Consider the following 26,630-nt stretch of genomic DNA (forward strand, 5'->3'; position numbering starts at 1 on the left):
CAACAGAGTGAGACTGTCTAAAAAAATAAAAGTTGTAAGAAAAGTATAAGGTAGCCATTCTCAAACCTTCTGGTCTCAGGATCCCTTTACATTTCTTTCTTTCGTTCGTTCGTTCGTTCATTCATTCTTTCTTTCGTTCGTTCTTTCTGTTTTTTTGAGAATGGGTCTCACTCTGTCACCCAGGCTGGAGTGCTCGGCTCACTGCAACTGCCGCCTCCCAGGTTCAAGTGATTCTCATGCCTCAGCCTCCCAAGTAGCTGGGATTACAGGTGCCCACCACCATGCCTGCCTGATTTTTGTATTTTTAATAGAGACTGGGTTTCACCACATTGGCCAGGCTGGCCTTGAACTCCTGACCTCAGATGATCCACCCACTTCAGCCTAAAGTGCTGGGATTACAGGCGTGAGCCACCGCGCCTGGCTTTTGTTTTTTGTTTGTTTTGGTTTGGTTTTTTGAGACAGTGTTTCTCTCTGTCACCCAGGATGGCAGCCTCCCCGTCCTGGGCCCAAGCGTTCCTCTGGCCCCGCCTCCTGTTTTGCTGGGACTACAAGCGTGTACCACCATGCCCGGCTAATTTTTGTATGTTTTTGTAGGGACAGGGTTTTGCCAAGTTGGCCAGACTGGTCTCAAACTCCTGGGCTCAACTGATCCACCCACCTCAGCCTCCCATATTGCTGGGATTACGGGCATGAGCCACTGCCCCCGGCCAAGATCCCTTTACATATGTTAAAAATTATCAAGAATCAGCTGGGTGTGGTGGCTCACACCTGTAATCCCAGCATTTTGGGAGGCTGAGGCAGATGGATCAGTTGAGCCCAGGAGTTTGAGACCAGCCTGGCCAACATGGAGAAGCCCTGTCTCTACTAAAAATACAAAAAATGCACTGGGCATGGTGGCACATGCCTGTAATCCCAGCTACTTGGAGGCTGAGGCAGGAGAATTGCTTGAACCCGGGAGGTGGAGGTTGCAATGAGCCAAGATCGTGCCACAGTACTCCAGCACTGCACAGTGAGACTCTGTCTTAAAAAAAAAAAAAACAAAAAAAAACAAGGACCTACACACATTTTTTTATTTATATAGGTTATATCTATTGTTATTTTAAATATGAAACTTTTTTTTTTTTTTTTTTTTTTTTTTTTGAGAGAAGTCTTGTTCTCGTCCCCCAGGCTTGAGTGCAATGACTCAATCTTGGCTCACTACAACCTCCGCCTCCTGGGTTCAAACGATTCTCCTGCCTTCTGCGTAGCTGGGATTAAGGCACCTGCCACCATGCCTGGCTAATTTTTGTATTTTTTAGTGAAGACGGGGTTTCACCATGTTGGCCAGGCTGGTCTCAAACTCCTGACCTCAGGTGATCTAACCGCCTCAGCTTCCCAAAGTCCTGGGATTACAGGCGTGAGCCACCACGCCCGGCCTATAATATGAAACTTGAAAATGTATTCATTAATTTTTAAATAGTAAACCCACTACATGTTAAGTTATACGTTTTTCATAAGAATAAGTTTATTTTCCACAATAAAAACATTTTAGTGAGGCCAGACGTGATGGCTTTTCCCTATAATCCCAACGCTTTGGGAGGCCAATGCAGGAGGATCACCAGGAGTTTGAAACCAGCCCTGGCAACATAGTGAAACTGTCAAAAAAAAAAAAATTTTTTTTTTTTTTTTTTTTTTTTTTTTGAGATGGAATCTCGCTCTGTCGCCCAGGCTGGAGTATAGTGGTGCGATCTCAGCTCACTGCAATCTCCGCCTCCTGGGTTCATGCCATTCTCTTGCCTCAGCCTCCCGAGTAGCTGGGACAGGCGCCCGCCACCACACCTGGCTAATTTTTTTTGTATTTTTAGTAGAGACGAGGTTTCACCGTGTTAGTCAGGATGGGCTCAATCTCCTGACCTTGTGATCCGCCCGCCTCGGCCTCCCAAAGTGCTGGGATTACAGGCGTGAGCCACCGCACCCTGCGGTCTGTACAAAAAATTTTAAAATCAGCTGGGCGTGGTGGCGTGCACCTATAGTCCCAGCCACTCAAGAGGCTGAGATGAGAGGATTTCTTGAGCCCAGGAGATTGAGGCTGCAGTGTACCATGGTCACACTACTGCACTCCAGCCTGGGCAACAGGGTGAGATCCTGTCTTTTAAAAAAAACAAAACAAAAAACAACCTTACAAAAGAGTGGCATTATTTTCATTTTTGCAAGTCTCTTTAATGTCTGGCTTAATAGAAGACAGTTGGATTCTCATCTGGTTCTGTATTCAGTCTGTCAAATATGTTGTTTTGGTTTAAGTTCATGAGGAAAACTCTGCACACAGGTATGTAGCTGGAAGAAGGAGGGAAATTTTAGTAGTCTTTTCAGCTACTTGTGGCTATTCTTTGATACTACCTCCAATTTGAACAAGTGGTGGTTTCTTAAAGGTTAATTGCAGTGTGGAATCTGAAATCATATCAGTGAACTCTTGATACTATTTTGTTAAAATTCTTTAGTCTACCTTGCACTCATACTCATGCATGATTTTGTTACGTATTTGGAAAATACTGGTTCACTGAGTTACACAGGTATTCCAAATGTCACATCTCATGTACAAATCATCACTCTTCATATTGCATCTGGAAAAATCTCCTTTCCACTCGTGACTGAAAAGGATGAAAATGTCATAGTAGTATAGTAAATGTACTGTGACCTCTCAAATCCTCTAGAGGGAACCCATAGGCGTCTCTGGAACACTCTTGTAAAACCGCCAGTTAGAACTCCTAAATACCCTTTACCCCAGATTCAGGCTCACCGATTTTTTAGCTTTTGCCTCATTTGCTTTATCATTCTTTGTGTGCATGTGTGTGGGCACTCCCACGCACTCTGAGTCATTTGAGAGTAAATTGTAGATATGACCCTTTACCTTGTTTCAGTATGTATTCAAACCATGGTTCTGTTGTTCCCTGGGGACATGTGACAATGTTTAGAGACATTTTTGGTTGTCACAATGAGGGGTAGGGGGTGCTCCTTGCATCAAGAGGCCAGAGATGCTGCTAAAAATCCTACAATGTACAGAACCGCCCTCCCAATAGAAACTTCCTCAGCCCAAAATGTTAGTCATACCGAGGTTGAAAAACCCTGCCTTAAGAGTATTCTCTAACATGACCACAGTACAGTTTTCAAAATCAGGAAACTTAATACTGATTCAATATCTAACGCACAGTTTATATTCACATTTTGGATATTATCCCAATAACCTTTGAACTATACCCCACCCAAACCACCCCACCACCTGGGCACAGGCTCACATGTTACACTGTCATGGGTTTTGTTTGCTTGCTTGCTTATTTAAGACCGGGTTCTCAGGCCAGGCATAGTGGCTCACACATGTAATCCCAGCACTTTGGGAGGCTGAGGCAGGTAAATCACATGAGGTCAGGAGTTCGAGATCAGCCTGGCCAACATGGCGAAACCCTGTCTCTACTAAAAATGCAAAAAATTTCGCTGGGCATAGTGGCAGTCGCCTGTGATCCCAGCTACTCAGGAGGCTGAGGCAGGAGAATCGCTTGAACCCATGAGGTGGAGGTTGCATGAGCTGAGATCGCGCCATTGCACTCCAGCCTGGGTGACAAAGCCAGACTCCGTCTCCAAAAAAAAAAAAAGAACAGGTTCTCATTCTGTCACCCAGGCTGGGGTACCGTGGCACCGTCTCAGCTCACTGCAACTCCGCCTCCTGGGCTCAAGGCCATCCTCTCAACTCAGCCTCCCAAGTATCTGAGACTACAGGCACGTGCTACCGCTCCTGGCTAATTTACTTATTTATATTTGTACTTTTCATAGCGACAGGTTGTTGTGTTTCTTTAGTCTCCTTTAAGAGTGCCGATGAGCTATTTTGTAGAATGCCCCTCAGTTTTGTGTCATGCATTTTTTACATGAATATCAGAAAAGCAGTGTTTTACTTCTCGTTTCATTGTATTAGAAGGCTCATCTGGAGCCAGGCATGGTGCCTCATGCCATAATCCCAGTACTTTGGCTGAGGCAGGAGGATTGTTTGAGCCCAGGAGTTTGAAACCAGCCTGGGCAAATAGTGGGGGTCCTTCTCTACAAAAAATTTAAAAATTCACCAGGTGTGGTGGTGTATGCTTGTAGCCCCAGCTACTCAGGAGGCTGAGGTGAGAGGATCACCTGAGACAAGGAAGTTGATTTTGCAGTGAGACATGATTACACCATTGCACTTCAGCCTGAGTGACAGAGTAATGACACCATCTCTTAATTTTAGAAGAGTCAGCTTATATTCCTTGGAGAAACATCTTTTTTGCACCATTGTTATAATTCAGACAGAATCCTTACATGATTTTTTTTTTATTTTTATTTTTAGAGACAGGGTCTCACTGTGTCACTCAGGCTGGAATGCATTGGCTCAGTCATAGGTCACTGCAGCCTCCAATCCCTGAGCTCAAGTGATCCTCCCACCTCAGCCTCCCGAGTAACTGGAACTGCAGGTGTGAGCCACTGTGTGTGGCAAAAATAATAATAATAAAATAATTAGATAATACCCGGTGGTGTTGAGGACATGAGGAAATGCATTTTCTTTCACATGCTGCCATTAGGAGTCTAACAGTGCTCACTGCAGCCTCAAACTCCTGGCCTCAAGCAGTGCTCCCACCTCAGCTTCCCAAAGTATCCTCCCATGACTTCTAACAGGATTCCTTTAAAAGAAAATATATTCCTGAAAAATGAATAGGAAAAGAAGATGAGAATTCTTTTATTTATTTATTTATTTATTGTTATTATTATTTTTTGGAGATGGGAGTCTCCCTCTGTTGCCCAGGCTGGAGTGCAGTGGTACAGTCTTGACTCACTGCAACCTCTGCCTCCCAGGTTCAAGTGATTCTCCTGCCTAAGGCTCCCAAGTAGCTGGAACTATGGGTGCCCACCAGCACACCCGGCTAATTTTTGTAGTTTTAGTAGAGACGGGGTTTTACCATGTTGGCTAGGCTGGTCTCGAACTCCTGACGTCAGGTGATTCGCCCATCTCAGCCTCCCAAAGTGTTGGGATTGCAGACATGAGCCACCATGCCCAGCCGAGAATATTTTAGAAGAGCTTGGTAAAATATGTTGGAGTTAGCACACTCTCCCCCCAGCCCAGAAAAGATTTTTAGACCTTTTTTCTTTTTCCAGCTCCAATTTATGACAATTCTAAATCTGTCTGTCAAATTGTTTCAAAAAAGGACTGATGTATACTTTGGAAATTCTAATTTAATAAATTAATCAACTTTGTGGGTTTGTTGTTGTTTTGAGACGGAGTCTCACTCTGTCACCCAGGCTGGAGTGCAGTGGCACGATCTTGGCTCACTGCAACCTCTGCCTCCTGGGTTCAAGCAATTCTCCTGCCTCAGCCTCCCACATAGCTGGAATTACAGGCACCCACCACCATGGCCGGCTAATTTTTTTTTATTTTTAGTAGAGATGGGGTTTCACCATGTTGGCCAGGCTAAGCTCAAACTCCTGGCCTCAAGTGATCTGCCCACCTCTGCCTCCCAAAGTGCTGGGATTACAGGAATGAGCCACTGTGCCCAGCCCAAGTTAATCAACTATGAAGAGAAAAATAAAATCACATAATCTTGGTTGTTCAGCTTCTCAAAGAAAGCCAAATTGTTTTTTGTTTTTCCATGCTGTTTACTCATATTTCCGAATTGTGGAGTCAAAGGAGAAGTTCAGAGTCCCATCAGCAATGTACCTGTCATACAGGAAGATCTCTTCATGTCCTGTAACACCAGATGCCATTTTCAGTCTTGTCTCTCTTTCTCCTGCAGGGCTACACCAAGTCCATTGATATTTGGTCTGTAGGCTGCATTCTGGCAGAAATGCTTTCTAACAGGCCCATCTTTCCAGGGAAGCATTATCTTGACCAGCTGAACCACATTCTGGGTAAGGTTCCCGAGCCCTTCAGGAGCTAAATTTACTCAAGTTTGCCTGCCTACAGCTTATATCAAAGTCACTTCATTAAATTAAGAAGAATTCTAATACACTCTTTAACCTGTGGTAGGTGTGAATTTTTAACCTTCCCTGATTTAAAATGTTAAGGACTTTTGTGTAAAAACTTAAGAAAGGTAAGCATTAGGGGTGGTGATAAACCGTTAATTATCAGGGTTCATTCTGACTCACAGTTGATGGTGTGTAGTCATTTGCCTTGGTCTTGATAACTAACAGCTAATTTTTTTATCTGATAGGTATTCTTGGATCCCCATCACAAGAAGACCTGAATTGTATAATAAATTTAAAAGCTAGGAACTATTTGCTTTCTCTTCCACACAAAAATAAGGTGCCATGGAACAGGCTGTTCCCAAATGCTGACTCCAAAGGTAAATGTTATTTCGTTGATTCGTTTTTTCTTAGACTTAGCTTCATGTTTGTTAAATTGTTAGGTCACTAGCCTGAAAAGTGAGCCTATGGCTATTGGATAATGCTTTCTTTAGTGCTCACTCTGAATTGCTGTCTTCCCTTTTTTTGGGAAACAGTGGCAGTGCAGTAAGGGAGCCTGGTAATGACTGTCTAGTTCTCCCCCTTTTGGTTTCTTTGCTAATTTTAACTTGCATTAAGGTCACTTTCTTTTGTTTTGTTTTTGTTTGGGACAGAGTCTCACTCTGTCGCCCAGGCTGGAATGTAGTGCCCCAATCTCAGCTCATTGCAGCCTCCTCCTCCTGGGTTCAAGCGAGTCTCCTGCCTCAGTCTTCTGAGTAACTGGGACTACAGACACGCACCACCACGCCGGCTCATTTTTGTATTTTTAGTAGAGATAGGGTTTCACTATGCTGGCCAGGCTGGTATCGAACTCCTGACCTTTTGATCTGCCTGCCTCGGCCTCTCAAAGTACTGGGATTACAGGCGTGAGCCACAGCACTGAACCCTGCAAACAAATCACACCTTTTCATCTTGTCACTTGATAATTTTAAAAATCAGGTTTATTGAATAATAATTTACACAGAATAAAATTCACACTTTTTAGTTGTGCAGGCCTCTGAATTTTAACAAACATGAACTGTCGTATAACAACCGCTGCAATTGAGATGTGGAATAATACTCCCATCATCCCCAAAAGTTGCCTTGTGCCGTTTGTAGTGGGTCACCCCTCTCCAAACCCAGTCTCTGGCAATCATTGATCTGATTTCTATCCCTATAGTTGTGCCTTTTCTGGCATGTCATGTTAATGGAATCATGGAGTATGTAGCCTTTTTATGTCTAGATTCTCACATTCAGCATAATGCATTTGAGATTTATAAAAATCCACGTCATTGCTTGTGTCAGTCTCTTCAACAAATGGTGCTGGAACAATTAGACACCCATATGCAAAATTTACAAAACTCAAAATGGAACATAAACCTAAATATAAGGCCTAAAGTTATTAACCTTCAAGAAGAAAACAGGAGAGAATCTTCATGACCTTATGTTAGGCAAAGATTTTTTAGAGTACCCATAAAAGAAAAAAGTGATACATTTGATTTTTACCCCTTTTTTTTTTTTTAGGTCATCTTCGTTTAATAATTGTATTATCCTTTATTCCCATTTAACATGTACCTGTTAAGTATATTAGGCAGCTAGTTTTTAAAACATCATACTATTATAAAACCATGATAGGCGGAATAATGACCCCCCCATCCACCCCCATGGCTATATTCTAATTTCTGGAGCCTATTAACTGTGTTAGGTTCCCTGGCAAACAGGAGTTATGGTTGCAGATGCAATCAAGATTGTTTATCAGCTGACCTTTTTTTTTTTTTCCAACTGCTCCTTACAGAGCAGGGCTAATCCATGAGCGGTGTGGTATGCCCAGAGTAGGCCCATCAGCTGACTTTTAAGATAGGAAGGTTGCCAGGCGCTGTGGCTCACACCTGTAATCCCAGCACTTTGGGGAGGCTGAGGTGGGTGGATCACAAGGTCAGGAGATGGAGACCATCCTGGCTTATATGGTGAAACCCCATCTCTACTAAAAAAAAAAATAAAAAAATAAAAAATAAAAAAAATTAGCTGGGCGTGGTGGTAGGCACCTGTAATCCCAGCTACCTGGGAGGCTGAGGCAGGAAAATGGCTTGAATCCAGGAGGGGGAGCTTGCAGTGGGCCGAGATCTCACCACTGCACTCCAGCCTGGGCTACAGAGCCAGACTCTGTCTCAAAAAAAAAAAAGATAGGAAGATTTTCCTGGATTGTCTCTCTAGGTAGGTGGATTATCTAGGTGGGCCCATTTATAAAAACAGGATTCCTTAAAAGTGGAGGGGGGAATCTGAATAGGGTGCTTGTCCTTCCATATCTTTATCTGCATACGTGTACGTATTTTCTCTATAATTAATTTTTTTAAAATAATTATTATAAGGGTTAACTTTTTTAAAAATTCAGAAATTATAGAAATATTTAAGAAGGTAAAATTCTTTTATAATTATTCCCTAAATGTCATTGTTAATAGAATTGTGTCTTGAACATCTTTTCACATCAGTGCATAGATCTAGCTTATCGTTAATGATTTTATAGCATTTTTATCCAGTCTTCTGTTAGAAATTTAGCTATTTCTAACTTCCTGTTTTATCTATATGTGTTTATCTGTACATGCATATGAATATATGTGTATATGTAGATTTAACAACTGTCTACTTAAATGTTGAATTGGTTTTATGTATTGACCTGAGTGAAGGTTGAGAAATACTTGGTTGTTTAGAACTGAATTTCTTTTGAAAATGGGAGAAACTTTCTTTTAATCTTTCATATAAAGGTAGAAGAATTTCATCATTGTAGACAGTTAAGAAGTATAGGAGGAATGGTAAGGGAGTATGATCCTGATCACCAGGATCCCACAGTAACCTTTCGTTTTTTTTGCACTAATGTGTGCAAGCTTCTATCTGTGTGGTTGTAATTATATAATGTATTTTGGTTTTGGGTTTTTTTTTTTTTTTTTTTTTTGGAGACAGATCTGGCTATATCACCCAGGCTGGAGCGCAGTGGCACAATCTCGGCTCACTGCAACCTCCACCTCCCAGGCTCAAGCCATCCTCCCACCTCAGCCACCTGCGTAGCTGGGACTACAACTGAGTAGCTGGAACTACCTCCACCACCATGCCTATCTAATTTTTGTATTCTTTATAGAGACAGGGTTTCACCGTGTTGCCCAGTCTGGTCCCGAAGTCTTGAGCTCAAGCTATCTGCTCACCCTGGGCTTCTAAAATGTTAGGATTACAGACGTGAGCAGCCACACCCGGCCTGTAATGTATTTTGATGGTAGGATATTTTTAGCTAGAATGTCACATGCATAATACATGTTACTGATTAGATTGGCTTGTATATTATACCTCCTAAGCATGTTACCTAAATGTTACTAAATGTTATTTCCTGAGTCGCTTTTTTAAAGAGGTGCATAAGCAACAGAGATGCATCATTAGGCCTGGTATGGTGGCTTATGCCTGTGATCCTAGCCCATTGGGAGGTCAACACAGGAGGATCGCTTGAGGCCAGGAATTTGAGACCTGCTTGGACAACATAGTAAGACCCCATCTCTACAAAATTAAAAACTCAAAATTCAGCCAAGTGTAGTAGTACCTACCTGTAGTCTGAACTACCTGGGGAACTGAGGAGGGAGGATTGCATAAGCCCAAGGAGGTCAAAGCTGCTGTTAGCTGTGATTGCATCATTGCACTCCATGCTGACGGAGAGACTCTTCTCTCTCTTAAAAAACAAAAAAAAAGGCCTACTCCCAGATGTTCCTCTCCTATTTGTTTCCTTACTCTTGTCTGTAGTTAATCATGATTTGCATCAAACTATTTCTGATTCTTTTTTTATGCTTGTTTTCATTTTCTTTTTTCCTTTTTTTTTTCTGAGACAGTCTCACTCTGTCGCCCAGGCTAGAGTTCAGTGGCGTGATCTCGGCTCATTGCAACCTCTGCCTCCCGGGTTCAAGCAGTTCTTTGCCTCAGCCTCCCAAGTAGCTGGGATTACAGATGCCTGCCACCGTGCCTGGCTAATTTTTGTATTTTTAGTAGAGATGGGGTGTCACCATCTTGGCCAGGCTGGTCTTGAACTCCTGACCTCATGATCCACCTGCCTCAGCCTGAGCCACCGTGCCTGGCCGCTTATTTTCATTTTCTTTTTTCTCCCCTCCCCTCCCCTCCTTTCTTTCTTCCTTTCTTTCTTTCAAGTTTTGCTCCTGTTGCCCAGTGGGCTGGAGTGCAATGGCGTGATCTTGGCTCACTGCAACGTCTGCCTCCCGAGTTCAAGTGATTCTCCTGCCTCAGCCTCCCAAGTAGCTGGGATTACAGGCATGGACCAGCTAATTTTGTATTTTTAATAGAGATGGGGTTTTAGCATGTTGGTCAGGCTGGTCTCAAACTCCTGATCTCAGGTGATCCACCTGCCGTAGCCGCTCAAAGTGCTGGGATTACAGGCGTGAGCCACAGCTCCCACCCAGCCTGCATTTTGTTTTTTATTTCATTTTATTATTATTATTTTTAATTTTTTTTGAGACAGAATTTCACTCTTGTTGCCCAGGCTGGAGTGCAATGGTGTGATCTTGTCTCACTGCAACCTCCACCTCCCAGGTTCAAGCGATTCTCCTGCCTCAACCTCCTGAGTAGCTGGGATTATGGGCGCACGCCACCATGCCCGGCTAATTTTTTTGTATTTTTAGTAGATACGGGGTTTCGTCACATTGGCCAGGCTGGTCTCAATCTCCTGACCTCAGGTGATCCGCCGCCTCGGCCTTCCAAAGTGCTGGGGTTAACAGGCGTGAGCCACCTCACCTGGCCTCACTTTTTTTCTTTTGAGAGGGGTCTTACTGTGTTGCCCAGGCTGGAGTACAATGGCATGATCACAGCTCACTTCAGCCTCGACCTCCCTGGGCTCGCGTGATCTGCCCACCTCAGCCTCCTGAGTAGCTGGGACCACAAGCGCATGTCACCACGCCCAGCTAATTTTTTGTATTTTTCATAGAGACAGCATTGCCCCACGTTGCCAGACTGGTCTTGAATTCCTGGGCTCAAGCAATCTACCCTCCTTGGCCTCCCAGAGTGTTGGGATTACAGCCTGGGCACGGTGGATTACGCCTGTCATCCCAGCACTTTGGGAGGCCACAGTGGGCAGATCATAAGGTCAGGAGATCGAGACCACGCTGAAGCCCCATCTCTACTAAAATACAAAAAAGTTAGCTGGCGGGCACCTGTAGTCCCAGCTACTCAGGAGGCTGAGGCAGGAGAATGGCATGAACCCAGGAGGCGGAGCTTGCAGTGGGCTGAGGCAGGAGAATGGCATGAACCCAGGAGGCGGAGCTTGCAGTGAGCCAAGATCGTGCCACTGCACTCCAGCCTGGGCAACAGAGCAAGACTCTGTCTCAAAAAAAAAAAAAAAGTGTTGGGATTACAGGCGTGAGCCACCACTGCTGGCCATTTTTTTTAGGTTAAGATTATGAAGTTTGAGATTCATTCATGCAGATAATTGACACCACTAAAATCCAGGAAATTAAATTTGCAATGCTGGTATTGGGTGAATATAATGAAGAAGTAGTGCAAAGCTCTAAATAAAATAAAGAAAGTGGAGAAATGGGAATTGGTGGTGCTACAGGGAGCAATATAGCATCAGGTGTTAGGAGTACAGGTTTTGTAGCCTGACCTCCTGGGTATAGTCCACAACCCAGCCTCTTACTAGCTGTGTGACTATTAGACAAACTCCTTAACCTTTCTGAGCCTCAGTTTTCTTTTGTTTCTTTTTTAGGGGGAGTGGTGGATTGTGTTTTTGTTTGGTTTGGTTTTGAGATGGAGTCCTGCTCTGTCACCCAGGCTGGAGTGCAGAGGCATGATCATAGCTCACTGCAACCTCAAACTCCCGGGCTCAAGCAGTCCTCCCACTTCAGCCTCCTAAGTATCTGAGACTATAGGCATGCACCACCACATCTGGCTAATTTTTGTATTTTTTGTAGAGATGGGTTCTCACTATGGTGCCCAGGCTGGTCTTGAACTACTAGGTTCAAGCAGTCCTCCTGCCTCGGCCTCCCAAAGTGCTGATATTACAGACATGCGCCATCGCACCCAGCCGGTTTTCTTTTTTATATGATTATTGATAGTACCTGCATCACAGGATTGTGTGAATGTTCATACCACTGGCATTTGTAGGTCTAACATCTTTCCATACCTCGCTCTGTTGCCCAGGGTGGAGTGCAAGAGGTGCGATCTTGCCTCACTGCAACGTCCACCTCCCAGGTTCAAGCTATTCTCCTGCCTCAGCCTCCTGCGTAGCTGGAATTACAGGCACTTGCCACCAGGCCCAGCTAATTTTTATTTATTTATTTATTTATTTAATTTTTATTTTTATTTTGAGATGGAGTCTCGCTCTGTTGCCCAGGCTGGAGTGCAGTGGCGAGATCTTGGCTCACTGCAAGCTCCGCCTCCTGGGTTGACGCCATTCACCTGTCTCAGCCTCCCGAATAGCTAGGACTACAGGCACCCGCCACTATGCCCGGCTAATTTTTTGTATTTTTAGTAGAGGTGGGGTTTCACCTTGTTAGCCAGGATGGTCTGGATCTCCTGACCTCGTGATCCATCCGCCTCGGCCTCTCAGAGTGCTGGGATTACAGGTGTGAGCCACTGTACCTGGCCTAATTTTTTTTTTATTTTTAGTAGAGACTGGTTTCATCATGTTGGTCAGGCTGGTCACGAACTCCTGACCTCAGTTGATCCACCTGCTTTGGCCTCCCAAAATGCTGGAATTACAGGTGTGAGCCACCGTGCCCGGCCTCTAGTTGTTAAAGAGTGACTACCTAATGTTCCCTTGTAGGGATGACCCGTAAGTGTCCTTCAGCCATACTCACATTGGACATTAAAGTTTACATCAGTTACCTATTGCTGCATTAAAAAAACACTCCAAAACTCAGGCTTGAAACAAGAGCCATGCATTTGTTCTTGAGTCCATTGGGCTGGTGCAGCTGAGTAGTTCTGCTGAGCCCGCCTGGGTTCAGCCATGTACTACTATCATCTGCTGGCTCCCTCCACCATCCCTCAGTTGTAGTGGTTTAATATCTTACAGTTGGTCCTTCCTGCAGTTGCCTCTTTATCCTAAAGTAGACTAGACTCAGTGGCTTCTCATGATGGCATAAATATTCCAAAAGAGCAAGAGCCTATGCTGCCAGGTCTCTTGGGACCAAATCTCAGAACAACACTTCAACAGTTCTACCATGCTTTTTTGTTGTTGTTGTTTTGAGACAAGATCTCACTCTGCCACTCAAACTGGAGTGCAGTTGCACAGTCTCAACTCACTGCAACCTCCACCTCCTGGGCTCAAGCAGTCCTGTGTCTCAGCCTCTTGAGTAGCTGGGACCACAAGTACGTGGCGTGCCTGGCTTAATTTTTTTTTTTTTTTTTTTTTTTTTTTTTTTTTTTTGAGACAGAGTCTTACTCTGTCTCCCAGGCTGGAGTGCAGTGGCACAGTCTCAGCTCACTGCAACCTCTGCCTCCCAGGTTCAAGCGATTCTCCCACCCCAGCCTCCTGAATAGCTGGGATTATAGGCACATACCACCACACCTGGCTAATTTTTGCTTTTTATGTATGTATGTATGTGTTTATTTAATTTCGAGATGGAGTCTTACTCTGTCACACAGGCTGGAGTGCAGTGGTGCGATCTCGGCTCACTGCAACCTCCGCTTCCCAGGTTCAAGCAGTTCTCCTGCCTCAGCCTCCCTAGTAGCTGGGACTACAGGCACACACTGCCACACCTGGCTAATTTTTTGTATTTTTAGCCAGGATGTTGGCCATGTTGGCCAGGATGGTCTTGATCCCCTGACCTCGTGATCCACCCGCCTTGGCCTCCCAAAGTGCTGGGATTACAGGGGTGAGCCACCACACCCGGCCAGTTGTTTTTATATTTTTAAGAAAACATACATAAATTCATTCATTCAGTGAATAGATTTGAGTATCTATTCTGTGCCATCAAGGCTTCTAAGGCCCTGGACATACATAGTACCAGCAATAAGTGGGATTAAGAACGTGTTTGGAGATAGGAGGTCTGAGGACTCATTAAAAAAAGAGAGAGAGAGAGAGCGCGTTCTTACAGAACTGATAGTCTAAGTTTGTCAAGAAATAATGGAAGACCTCAGGGAACTCAAGAGATTAAAAAACTTACAAGCTAGAATTTTTTTGTTTGTTTGTTTTTTTGAGACGGAGTCTCGCTGTGTCTCCCAGGCTGGAGTGCAGTGGCGTGATCTCGGCTCACTGCAAGCTCCGCCTCCCGGGTTCACGCCATTCTCCCGCCTCAGCCTCCCAAGTAGCTGAGACTACAGGTGCCCGCCACCACGCCCGGCTAGTTTTTTGTATTTTTAGTAGAGACGGGGTTTCACCATGTTAGCCAGGATAGTCTCGATCTCCTGACCTCGTGATCCACCCACCTCGGCCTCCCAAAGTGCTGGGATTACAGGCTTGAGCCACCGCGCCCGGCCACAAGCTAGAATTTTTAAGTTCAGGTAGTGAGAGTTTACCGAAAAGGAAGTTGAAACAGCTCTTAAATGTATAAAAGGTACTCATTTTTACTCATTATGCAAGATACAAACATTGAAAAGTCAAAAAGTTAGGAATTGCTTTTTTTTTTTTTTTTTTTAACGCCCTCCTCATCACAGAAGCGAACATCAAAGTTTGATACCCTACTGTGTGGTCAAGGCTGTGGGGAAAGGGCGTTTTCAGAGAGAGCTGGTGGAGTGTAAATTGGTCGAGTCTCTGTAGAGGACAGTCTAGCGATTCTGTCACATGTCTTTTGTTCCAGCAATTCTGGGTATTGAACTTTTAGGTCTACCAACTAAATGGGGGAGTGGCATTTAATTTGTTTTTCTGTAATTAAGAGTGAGATTGAAATTTTTTCATGTTTGTTGGAAATTTTTGATTGCTGTATCCCTTAAACCAGCAGTATTGTAGATTTTTCTGTAAAGGAGTCTTAGCTTACGATTCTCTCAAATGACTTCAGTGAGGGGGAAGAAATTATTATTCAGCAGATGGTACTGGGCTAGTTGAATAGCTATTTGGAGGAAAATCAATTTAAATCATTATACATCAAAATGAATTCTAAAATAATTGATACTTAAAAATTGTATCATGAAAAACTAACAATATTTAGAGTATACAGTATTTTTCTGATCTCTGCATGGAGAAAGACTTCCTATGTTTTTGTGGGGGTTTTTTTGTTTTTTTTTTTTTTTTTTTTTTTTTTTTTTTTTTTTTTTTTTGAGACGGAGTCTCGCTGTCGCCCAGGCTGGAGTGCAGTGGCGTCATCTTTGCTCACTGCAAGCTCTGCCTCCCGGGTTCATGCCATTCTCCTGCCTCAACCTCCCGAGTAGCTGGGACTACAGGCGCCCGCCACCACACCCGGCTAATTTCTTGTATTTTTAGTAGAGACGGGGTTTCACCGTGTTAGCCAGGATGGTCTCGATCTCCTGACCTCGTGACCCATCCGCCTCGGCCTCCCAAAGTGCTGGGATTACAGGCGTAACCCGCCGTGCCTGGCCGACTTCCTATGTTTTAAAACAAACATCAAGGAAAGAGAGACATATAAAAGTTTAAAAGCTAAATAAAATTAGATTAGGTATGGACAGTAGGTCTAAAATGTTCTAAATTGAGTAACACTTGATCTTCTCCTAACTCTTCTGTAGAAGGCAGCAAAATGCAGTGGTGATACCCAGTGCTCTGGAATCAGCCTCCTGAGTTCACACTAGGGTTCTGCTACTTGGATTTTTGACTTTGGACAAGTTATTTAAGCTCTGTTTCATGATTTCCTCAACCCAAAATTGAGACAATTTGTAGTTCCCACCTCATAGGATAATTAAAAGAGTTAAGGAATTATTAATAACTTTAGATTCATTATTAATATTATTAGTATCTAAAGAGCAGAGACAAATCTAAGACCACAGTGTATAAATAAATAAGCAAAGGACAAGAACACACAGTCTACAAGGAAATACAGATCTGAGGATAACTATAGGAGGAGCAGTTTGGGTGACAGCAGTTGAGAATTTGGTTTAGTCTATGTTTAATTTAAGGCACCTGTAAAGCATTAGAAACAACCTGAGTGCCAAATGTTAATCAAATGGCTGAGTAAATTATGAGACATCTACTTAAAGGAATATTTTACTGCTGCTAAAAGTGATTTTTTTTTTACAGAGTTTTCATAGTGGGAGAAAATACTAATGAGCAGTATTTACTAAGGGAAAATAAAACAGCATTTGTCATACATATTGTGATTTCAACCTTCTAAAAGAAAATGCACAGAAAAGAATTCAACAACATATGTGAAAAGATAAGCAGTGGTTACCATTGAATGATGGTGCTTGGGGAGCAAGGGAATGTGGGTGAGTCATTCACACAGACCAGAAGACCAGGTTTGGTGTGTCAGCTGTCTGAGGTCTTTTCAGTTCCACAGTTCCACATAACAAGAACTTACTGGCCTGAGAAAGGGTTTTATTGGCTCTGATAACTGAAAAGTTCAGTTGCATGTGGATTGATGGGCACAGACACTGTGTCTAGAATCTGGACTTCTTTATCATCCAGCTTTGCCTTGCTCTGGACTGTCTTTAGGTCAGCCTCTCTTCTTATGGTGGCAATAAGAGACAGGACCTGATCGTTGCAGCCAGGACTTGGGCTGACTCTCATCACCTCTTTGTGCTCAGCTTGGATGCCATGCCTATCCCTGATCTGTCACTGTGGCCAAGGGGACTCAGGTGAATGTGGCCTAGTCAGTGTCACCATTCCCACAGCACAGCCCGGGAGCGTGGGCAATCCTGAGCGCTCCCCTATGGCAAACACAGTTGGATGGATTATAGAGAGCCAGTGGATGGATGCTGGTGGGCACAACCAGCAGGTGACCCCAAGAGTGAAGGAAGATAAGGAATTCTATTTTCTGCCCTCATCCTCTTTTTTTTTTCCTGAAGACACAGGATCTCCATCTGTTGCCCAGGCTAGAAGGCTGGAGTGCAGTGGCACAATCACAGCTCACTGCAGCCTTGAACTCCTGGGCTCGGGCAAGCACCATGCCTGGCTAATTTAAAAAAAGATATTTTGTAGAGATGGGATCTCACTGTGTTTCCCAGTCCTGTCTTGAACTCCTGGGTTCATGGGATCCTCCCACCACTACCACACCCAGACCTACTTTTTTTTTTTTTTTTTTTTGAGACGGAGTCTCGCTCTGTTGCCCAGGCTGGAGTGCAGTGGCAAGATCTTGGCTCACTGCAAGCCCCGCCTCCCAGGTTCATGCCATTCTCCTGCCTCAGCCTCTGGAGTAGCTGGGACTACAGGCGCCCACCACTATGCCCGGCTAATTTCTTGTATTTTTTAGTAGAGATGGGGTTTCACTGTGTTAGCCAGAATGGTCTCGATCTCCTGACCTGGTGATCTGCCCGCCTCAGCCTCCCAAACTGCTAGGATTACATGCGTGAGCCACCGCTTCTGGCCCCCGCTTTTTTTTTTTTAATTAAAAAATGCAATTTCTGTAAGAAGTCTGTCTCCATTTCTCAGATAACCTAATGTTTGGAAAGCTTGCAGACTTTGTTATTACCCATGTAGATGCATACATTGATTATAAATTGAATCATAGGCTATATATTATTTTATTACCTACACAGAGTTGGATTTATTAATCTACAGCTTGGTCACCCTCAACTCAAGATAGCTTTGGGAGGTATTTAACCTGTGGTCTTTCAAATCATGCAAGGGATTGAAAAGATAGAAGAATGCGATTGTGGTCAAGTGCGGTGGCTCATGCCTCTAATCCCAGCACTATGGGAGGCCAAAGTGGGTGGATCACTTGAGCCCAGGAGTTCAACACCAGCCTGAGCATCATGGCGAAACCCCGTCTCTGCCAAAAATACAAAAATAAGCCTGATGTGGTGGCACACACCTGTAATCCCAGCTACTCAGGAGGCTGAAGTAGGAGGATCGCTTGAACCCAGGAGGCAGAAGTTGCAGTGATCCGAGATCGCACCACTGGATTCCATCCTGTGCAACAAAGCGAGACCCTGTCTCAAAAAAAAAAAAAAAAAAAAAAAAAAAAAAAGTGAGATTGTGAGAAGTTGAAGAACACAAACCTTCAGCCAGTGATGGAATAGGGACAAAGAAAAGAAACTAGTGCCATGTGATACCACAGAAGCAGAAGATGGCATTTTGAGAAAGTAGGCATGCACAGCAGTGTCCATGCGGCAGAGAGGTCTAGCAAGATACAGATTGGAAAATGTGGGTTGATTTTCCAGTGAGGGGCTTGTTGGTGACCACGCAAGAGGAGTTGAAACAGTGAGTGGAAGTGGGAAGTTTGAAATGGAAAGTGGAGACAGAAATGACTGGTCCACATGAGGGGAAGGGGTTGTGGACCAGGCCACAAGTTAGGGAGAATTGACTTTGAGTAGAGAGAGGATATCTTTCTTGGCAGTGTCAGTAAGGATATGTGTGGATCTGGCTAGGAGGGAATTCCAGGAAGATCACTCTTGGGCACCTCAGTTTTCTCTGTAGCATCCTCAAGAAAATGTGCTGAGAGTAATGAGGGTCAGCTAGCAAGAAGGTCATGATTCAAGCCATGCAAGTTGGGTGAAATCTGAGAGTAGAGGAGGGGGCTGACCAAGGCTTTCCAGAAGCTGTTGAGGGCCTTGACGAGACTGAAAATCTTGATTTTTTGTAGCACAGTAGTTACTGATAGTGTTGAGATCCCCGGGATCCTTTCAGGATATCCATGAGGTTAAAGCTGTTTTAATAATCCTCTTAAGGAGTTACTCACACTGCTCTCTATGTTGCCATCAGCACTTGTGGCACAGGAGCAATGGTGAGCAGAGCCCGCAGCACCACAGCCAGGTCAAGGCGGTGGAACTAGAGAGGTTACTGAGCTCTGCACTGCCACAGCTCAAACCAGCTCAAACCAGTGCCAGTGAAAAGTACTCACCATATTAAATCCATCCTTAATACATGTCTTCACAATGTCTGTGTGACACATATACAGCATTTTTGCTGCATACTGAATGCGGTGGTTTTCTCAGGGAGAAGCACTTACGTAACTATTTGAGCTATGAGCGGAATTAACTGCTTTTTAAATCAACCCTCAGTAGTTTTTATGAGTATAAAGAGTTTGTGAGATCAGAAAGTTTGAGAAGCACTGTCGCACTGGCACACTTTGCACAGTTCAGTCTTTTCTCTGGCCCTGCACAGAAACATGAGTTGAGGATGGAAGTGACAGGTTGCAGCACTGATTCAGGGTCAGAGTTTCACGAGGCAGTCAAGATGGACACGAAGAGGCACTGTGGAGAGCCAGTCGACTGGCTTTCCCCAGGTCCAGGACAGGGCAAGAAGGAAAAAAGGATGATGGATTAGAAGAAAGAGTTGGGGTCAGGTTGTTATATACTAGTTGAAGTTAACGAGAAGGGCCAGGCTGGCCAGGCAGGTGGGCCTGATTACACTTGTAATCCCAGCACTTTGGGAGGCCGAGGTGGGTGGATCACAAGGTCAGGAGTTCGAGACCACCCTGGCCAACATGGTGAAACCCCGTCTCTACTTAAAAATACAAAAAATTAGCCTGGCGTGGTGGCAGGCGCCTGTAATCCCAGCTACTCAGGAGGCTGAGGCAGGAGAATCGCTTGAACCCAGGAGGTGGAGGTTGGGGAACAGAGCGAGACTCCGTTTCAAAAAAGAAAAAAAAAAAAGAGGGAAGGGCCAGGCACAGTGGCTCATGCCTGTAATCTCAGCACTTTGGGAGGCTGAGGCAGGAGGATCGCTTGAGCCCAGGAGTTCAGGACCAGCCTGGGCAACATAGTGACACCCCATCTCTACAAAAAAATTAATTTAAAAAAATTAGCTGGGTGTGGTAACGTGCCTGTATTACCAGCTACTCGAGAGGCTGAGGCAGGAGGATTGCTTGAGCCCAGGAGTTCAAGGCTGCAGTAAGCTATGATCATGCCACTGCACTCCAGCCTGGGCCATAGAACAAAATCTAAACTCTGTTTCAAAAAACACAGAAAGAAGGCCGGGCGCGGTGGCTCAAGCCTGTAATCCCAGCACTTTGGGAGGCCGAGGCGGGCGGATCACGAGGTCAGGAGATCGAGACCATCCTGGCTAACATGGTGAAACCCCGTCTCTACTAAAAATACAAAAAAACTAGCCGGGCGAGGTGGCGGGCGCCTGTAGTCCCAGCTACTTGGGAGGCTGAGGCAGGAGAATGGCGTAAACCCGGGAGGCGGAGGTTGCAGTGAGCTGAGATCCGGCCACTGCACTCCAGCCTGGGCGACAGAGCGAGACTCCGTCTCAAAAAAAAAAAAAAAAAAAACACAGAAAGAGAAGATGTGGCATTCTGGAAGGCACTGGGAAAGTCAGGAATTGTGGTCAGATGTAATACTAGCCTCAAAGGGACTTCCAGTCTCTTAGGAGAAATAAAACCTGTATCCAAGTAAGCATCTACACGGGCAACCATGATTCACACCCTCTGAGTGTTACCAGTGGATGCCCATGTGGCGTGGGAGGAGGGAGTCCGGACACTCTTGACTGTGGGATCCGCACCTGCCAGCTGCTTCCCATTTCTCTCCTTTTCTCCTTCTGTAGCTATGAATAATGTAGAAATAACACTTGCAGTAAAAGAAGGCTAGAGCTCTAGCTATTTTTCAAGTAGCAAATCTTTTTTAATAAAGCTGTCTTCTTTCGAAATTTATGCCTGGAGGTTTAAGGGCCTAGAATTTATTTAACTTGAAGGAACCAATGGATCTGTTTCAGAAATGCTTAAGCTGCAAAACATCCAGTTGGCTTGGAGTGCCTCTCTGCTTAACACTAACAAGTTTGGGTAGGACCCTCCTGCCCCCAGTGATTTAGAAGTAGTGCTATTAGAATCTCATTGTGGTCCAGGCCTCCTGGACTTCTGCTAGCACAGACAGTGTCTAACTGAGTGAAAAGCCAAATGACTTAATCTAGTTTCAAGAAAGTCCTTGAGAAAATGTCTGTGAGTTCTATGTGGGGAGGGCTGGTTGGGAGCAGGAAGCAAAGTGGGAGTTATTACCTATATCATAGACCACAGGAATCTTAAGATTCGGCAAGGGTTGTGTGTCTTGTACACATATCTACAAGTGTTCGTTGGAAGTAGGATTTGAGCCAGAGATGCCTGGGTTCTTGATCATCATGCTTCTTTATTCTGACTCTTGAGAGGGCCACTTGCTAAACCTAGCCAGTTTGTGTGCCCACAGACCCAGGGTCCCAGCTGCAGGCATAACCACCTCTTCTACTGCGCAGATGCTGCTTCAGTCACGGCAAAACCTGTCTGGATTCTCTACTCTGAAAAGTTCTCTAGGCTATAAAACAAAATATCATTATTCCATAATTTCCTAAAGTGCACTTGTATGTATTGAAAAGATTATAGATAGAAACATACATAACTTGTAAATGTATTCTATGCAGAATTTCTCATTATGTCCAGCATGTGGTTTGCCATGTTTATCATCTCCTGTTGTCTTAAGGTCAGGGGTTGCAGCAAGGGAAGTCAAAATTGGGAGCTGGTGCTGAGCACAGATACACACCCACAGCCCTTCAATGACCTCAGGTGGCTAGATGTCTCCCACCTCCACCCAGCACCCAAGCAATCCCTTCGGAAGGTCTACTGACTGTTCTTAAGGGTTAGGCAACATTTTCTTAGTGAGTAAACAGTGGAAACTAACTTACTTGAAAATAGTGAGCTAGAAGTGATTTCCTTAAACTGATCATGAGTATTGTACCAAATTTTATGTGATTGTTCATCATTCTAGGAATGGTGAGAAGGGACATACAATTAAATTTTTAAATGTTTTAAGAAGAAATAAATGATATTTTATCATTCTACTTTGAGGGCTTAATAGTATGTGCTAATTTGCAGATGGATGAAGTTGACCTTGCCGCCTACAAATAACCTAATAAGAAATGATCATTGCCAGCTGGGCGCGGTGGCTCACGCCTGTAATCCCAGCACTTCGGGAGGCCAAGGCGGGCAGATCACGAGGTCAGGAGATCGAGACCATCCTGGCTAACACGGTGAAACCCCGTCTTTACTAAAAATACAAAAAATTAGCCAGGCGTGGTGGCGGGCGCCTGTAGTCCCAGCCACTCAGGAGGCTGAGGCAGGAGAATGGTGTGAACCCGGGAGGCAGAGCTTGCAGTAAGCCAAGATCGCACCGCTGCACTCCAGTCTGGGCGACAGAGGGAGACTCCGTCTCAAAAAAAAAAAAAAAAAAAAAAAGAAATGATCATTGTCAGAAAAGAGACTTCATTAAGTAGTGCCAGTGTTTTTGGTTTGGTTTGGTTTGGTTTGGTTTGGTTTTTGAGACGGAGTCTCGGTCTGTCACCCAGGCTGGAGTGCAGTGGCACGGTCTCAGCTCACTACAACCTCTGCCTCCCAGGTTTAAGCAATTCTTCTGCCTCAGCCTCTTGAGTAGCTGGGACTACAGGCATGTGCTGCCACGCCCAGCTAATTTTTGTATTTTTTCTTTTTTTTAAGTAGAGACAAGTTTCACTGTATTGACCAGGCTGGTCTTCAACTCCTGACCTCGCCCACCTCAGCCTCCCAAAGTGCTGGGATTACAGGCGTGAGCCACCACACCTAGCCTGTTTTTGTCTTGTTTTAGTGTCACTACATTGTCTAAAAATTTGTGGTTTTTATTGATTGGCTAGTTTTTCAGACTTGTTCCTTGGAGGCTTGGATTTTTTGGGGTGCCTCAGGCTGTGAACTAGGACCTAAGGGAAGACAGAGTATCTTCTTTTTTACCTCTGCCATATCTTGAGGCTCCTCTTAGGGTTTAATTTGAAGAAAAGACCTGCTACTTAAATTGAAACCAGTAGTCTGAGCATCACTAAATAAAAGGATACATGAAATATTTTTAAAAGGAGCCCCTTTGCTACCTTTTTACCAGAACAATAATGTTCTTTAGCATGTATTGTTTCTCAATACACCTACTCCTGCTACTAAACACAGTATTTCCTCACATTTCTCTTAACCCTTGTCCCAGCCACTGTTAGCCAGACCCTCCAGCCGTCTTTTGGCTGAGGTGGTGACTGGGGGCCAGCCATGGGGGCCATCAGGGTGAGCTGCTTGTCAGCGCCCCCTCCATCACAGTGCAGTTGATCCACGTTTGTTCCTGCTGCTGCACCCTAGCGGTAAAAGAACTGCTCAGCTATTGACTATTGGCCAGGGCAAAAGAGGACTTAAGGCGTTGGGCCTTGCAGAAAGACTCAGCTGCAGAGTTGGCTGGGAGGCCTTTGGCCACACATGTCTCTCAACCAGATCCTGGAAGAAGAGTGTTTTCTTCTGTGACCTTGGAGACCTGTTCTGTGTGTCAGGAGACAAATAGACCAGGACAAAAATGACTTCCAAGTTGATCTGAGAAAAGTACATACATAAAACCTTTGCCTTTGATACCTGCAGCGCAGAGTCCTATCTTAGGAAAAGTCCAGGTTTTGTAGGCAGACCTGGGTTCGAATCATGATCCCCGCTCCTTCCTGAGTGATGAGGTCTGCGATTGTCAGGTGGTCAGCCCCTACGTTCACAGTCTCAGGAGACTTGGAGATACAGTCAGAATCTTTTGTGCTGGCTGCTGTCTCCGTAGTCATGCTTAGGTTAGTTGTTTTGTGGGTGAGTTTACTTAAACAGGAAATTGAAGTATTTCCGTGACTACTACTCCTGCTCTCACTACTGCAAAACCTTTCTCTTTATAGCTCTGGACTTACTGGACAAAATGTTGACATTCAACCCTCACAAGAGGATTGAAGTAGAACAGGCTCTGGCCCACCCATATCTGGAGCAGTATTACGACCCGAGTGACGAGGTAAGAGCTCATGTTCCTGGCTGCTGCTTCAGGGACATAGATCAGCCAGCAGTGGACCAACCATATCTTGCTTAGATTTTCCTGAGATGTACCTGGTGCCATACCTGGTTCTTCCAACAAGCCCACCTTTGCCTTGAGGATGAGTGCTGTGGGGCACAGCTTGAAACCTTCTCCCCGCATACCTCTCTATCTCAGCAGACTTCCTCCAGGCTACCTGCAACAGGTAGGGGTGGGGAAAATGCATGTATAAAGGGGACAGCTGCACCAGTGTGGAGCACAGAGAGGACAGGGGTCTGAGACTGGAGGCCATTGTCATGGTTTGATAGGAAGAGACACCTGAAGTGATGTGCTGGCCCTGAGGATGGCCAGAGTGGAGAGGAGGTGGTCAGCCTGCTGACAGGGACAGCACACAGAATAGGGAGGGAAGTCAACCTGGACAGTTTCCACTGTGGCTTGGCGACTCCATGTCGGGTGTGCTATTCCCTAGAGACAAGGACATGAGAGTCTGTTGTAAGAAGTGATGAGGCCAGAGTGGATGTGGCAGCTCTTCAGAGCAGGCGGGGCATTCGAGTAGAAGAAGCTGCATGTCATGTTCTCTCCAAGACAGTCCTAGTGCCTTGGCTCTCTGGTTCCTCTGGGGTTCAGTTTTAACTTTAATCTCTGGAGGATAACAAAGAAAAATGCAGTATGAACCAAAAGTTTGGATTGTTCTAGTTGAGGCTCACATGCACAGAGAATAGTCTTTACCCTCCTGTTTTTGAAAGAATCAGCTTTCCCTTCCACATCCGTCTCCCTACCTCCAGCAACAAATGAGGCAGCTTGTGAAATACCTACAACGTAGCCAGTAACACAGAATAGGTGGGAATACAGGTTTGGGGTTCTTCTAAGCTTAGTGGGCTGGAGATTTCCCAAGCTTCTGAGTCCAAATCAGCTGGCTGGGATAGTGGATGATGCGTGTAGGACACCTGCTGTGATCCCAGATGCATAGCCCTCCTTCGGGTTGAGCTGTTTATTCTTCTGGACATGAGTCCTTGTCCGCTTTCGGATGGCCAAAGCTTAGTGCGGAGTTTGGGGTCTGTGCTTCCTCCTCCTAAAGGCCTCGTGTGAGGATTACATGGGTGAGACGTGAGAATCTAGGCATTCACTGACTGACAACTGGTATCATCATCAGCTTAGTTCTGTAACATTGCATTAGTTCACGGGCAGTAAAAATCAAAATGTGGCCAGGCACAGTGGCTCACACCTGTAGTCCCAGCTGTTCAGAAGGCTGAGGTGGGAAGATTGCTTCAGCCCAGGAGATCAAGGTTTCATTGAGCTGTGATCACACCACTGCACTCCAGCTTGGGTGACAGGCAAAACTCTTTCTCTAAAAAATAATATCATTGTTTGTCACTGAGTGTGTATGGGGTTCTTTGATCTAGACTAAGCTATTTAAGCGCATATTTTACTTAAATAGCTTTCTGGAGTATGGTTAAAAATTAAAATGGGAGCTGGACACGATGGCTCACGCCTGTAATCCCAACACTTTGGGAGGTCGAGGCAGGCGGATGACTTGAGGTCAGGAGTTGGAGACCAGCCTGGCCAACATGGGGAAACCCCTTCTCTACTAAAAATACAAAAATAACTGGGCATGATAGTGCGTGTTTGTAATCCCAGCCACTCTGGAGGCTGAGGTATAAGAATCACTTGAACCCAGGAGGTGGAGGTTGCAGCGAGTCAAGACCATGCCACTGCACACCAGCCTCGGCAATAGAATGAGACAGTCTCAAAAAAAAAAAATGGGGCCAGGTGTGGTGGCTCACACTTGTAATTCCAGCACTTTGGGAGGTCAAAGTGGGTAGATCATCTGAGGTCAGAGGTAGACCAGTCTGGCCAACATGGTGAAAACCCTGTCTCTACTAAAAATACAAAAATTAGGCGGGTGTTGTGGCAGGCAGGCACATATAATCCCAGCTACTCTGGAGGCTGAGGCAGGAGAATCACTTGAACCCAGGAGGAGGAGGTTGCAATAAGCCAGGATTGCACCACTGCACTCCAGCCTGGGCAACAGAGCAAGGTTTTGTGTCAAAAAAAAAAAAAAAAGAAGAAGAAGAAAACTTGTGAGAAAATATAAGAGTGTTTTTTTTTTTCATACTACAAAGATGTAGCTCTATAATCTTGTTACAGTTACTAACATTTTGGAGTATTTCCTTCTCGGTCTTATATTTCTGTATCTAAATTTTTAAAATAAAATAGTTTTCATTTTCTTGACAAAATATAGGCATTTTCCTATTAATCTTCCTTGCAGTTTATTTTTTTTTCTCTTTTTTTTTCCTTTTTTTTTTTTTTTTCTTTTTCTTTTTTGAGATGGAGTCTTGCTCTGTCACCAGGCCAGGCTGGAGTACAATGGTGTAATCTCGGCTCACTGTAACCTCCACCTCCCGGGTTCAAGCGATTCTCCTGCCTCAGCCTCCCGAGTGGCTTGAACTACAGGCATGCACCACCACACCCAGCTAATTTTTGTAGTTTTACTAGAGACGGAGTTTCACTATGTTGGCCAGGATGTCCTCAATCTCTTGACCTCAGGATCCACCTGCCTCGGCCTCCCAAAAGTGCTGGGATTACAGGCGTGAGCCACCATGCCTGGCCAGTTTTTTTGTTTTGTTTTGTTTTGTTTTTTTGAGATGGAATCTTGCTCTGTCGCCCAGGCCAGAGTGCAGTGGCGCAATCTCAGCTCACTGCAACCTCCACCTCCTGGGTTCAAGCAATTCTCCTTCCTCAGCCTCCCAAGTAGCTGGGATGACAGGGATCTGCCACCATGCCTAGCTAATTTTTGTGTATTTTTAGTAGAGATGGGGTTTTGCTATGTTGGT

The 26,630-nt window shown here is 44.8% G+C and overlaps 1 protein-coding gene across 2 annotated transcripts in view; it reads left to right on the plus strand.

The window, feature by feature from the left end:
* MAPK1 (mitogen-activated protein kinase 1) overlaps positions 1–26,630 on the plus strand; it is a 109,236-nt gene that overhangs the window by 71,343 nt on the left and 11,263 nt on the right. For both annotated transcript variants that reach the window (XM_050746242.1, XM_050746241.1), the window contains exons 5-7: positions 5,781–5,895; positions 6,198–6,329; positions 23,669–23,778. In XM_050746242.1, coding sequence (XP_050602199.1) covers positions 5,781–5,895; positions 6,198–6,329; positions 23,669–23,778 — 357 coding nt within the window. The remainder of the gene's footprint in view (positions 1–5,780; positions 5,896–6,197; positions 6,330–23,668; positions 23,779–26,630) is intronic.

Source organism: Macaca thibetana, chromosome 10 (assembly GCF_024542745.1).
Source record: "Macaca thibetana thibetana isolate TM-01 chromosome 10, ASM2454274v1, whole genome shotgun sequence".
NCBI lineage: Eukaryota > Metazoa > Chordata > Mammalia > Primates > Cercopithecidae > Macaca > Macaca thibetana.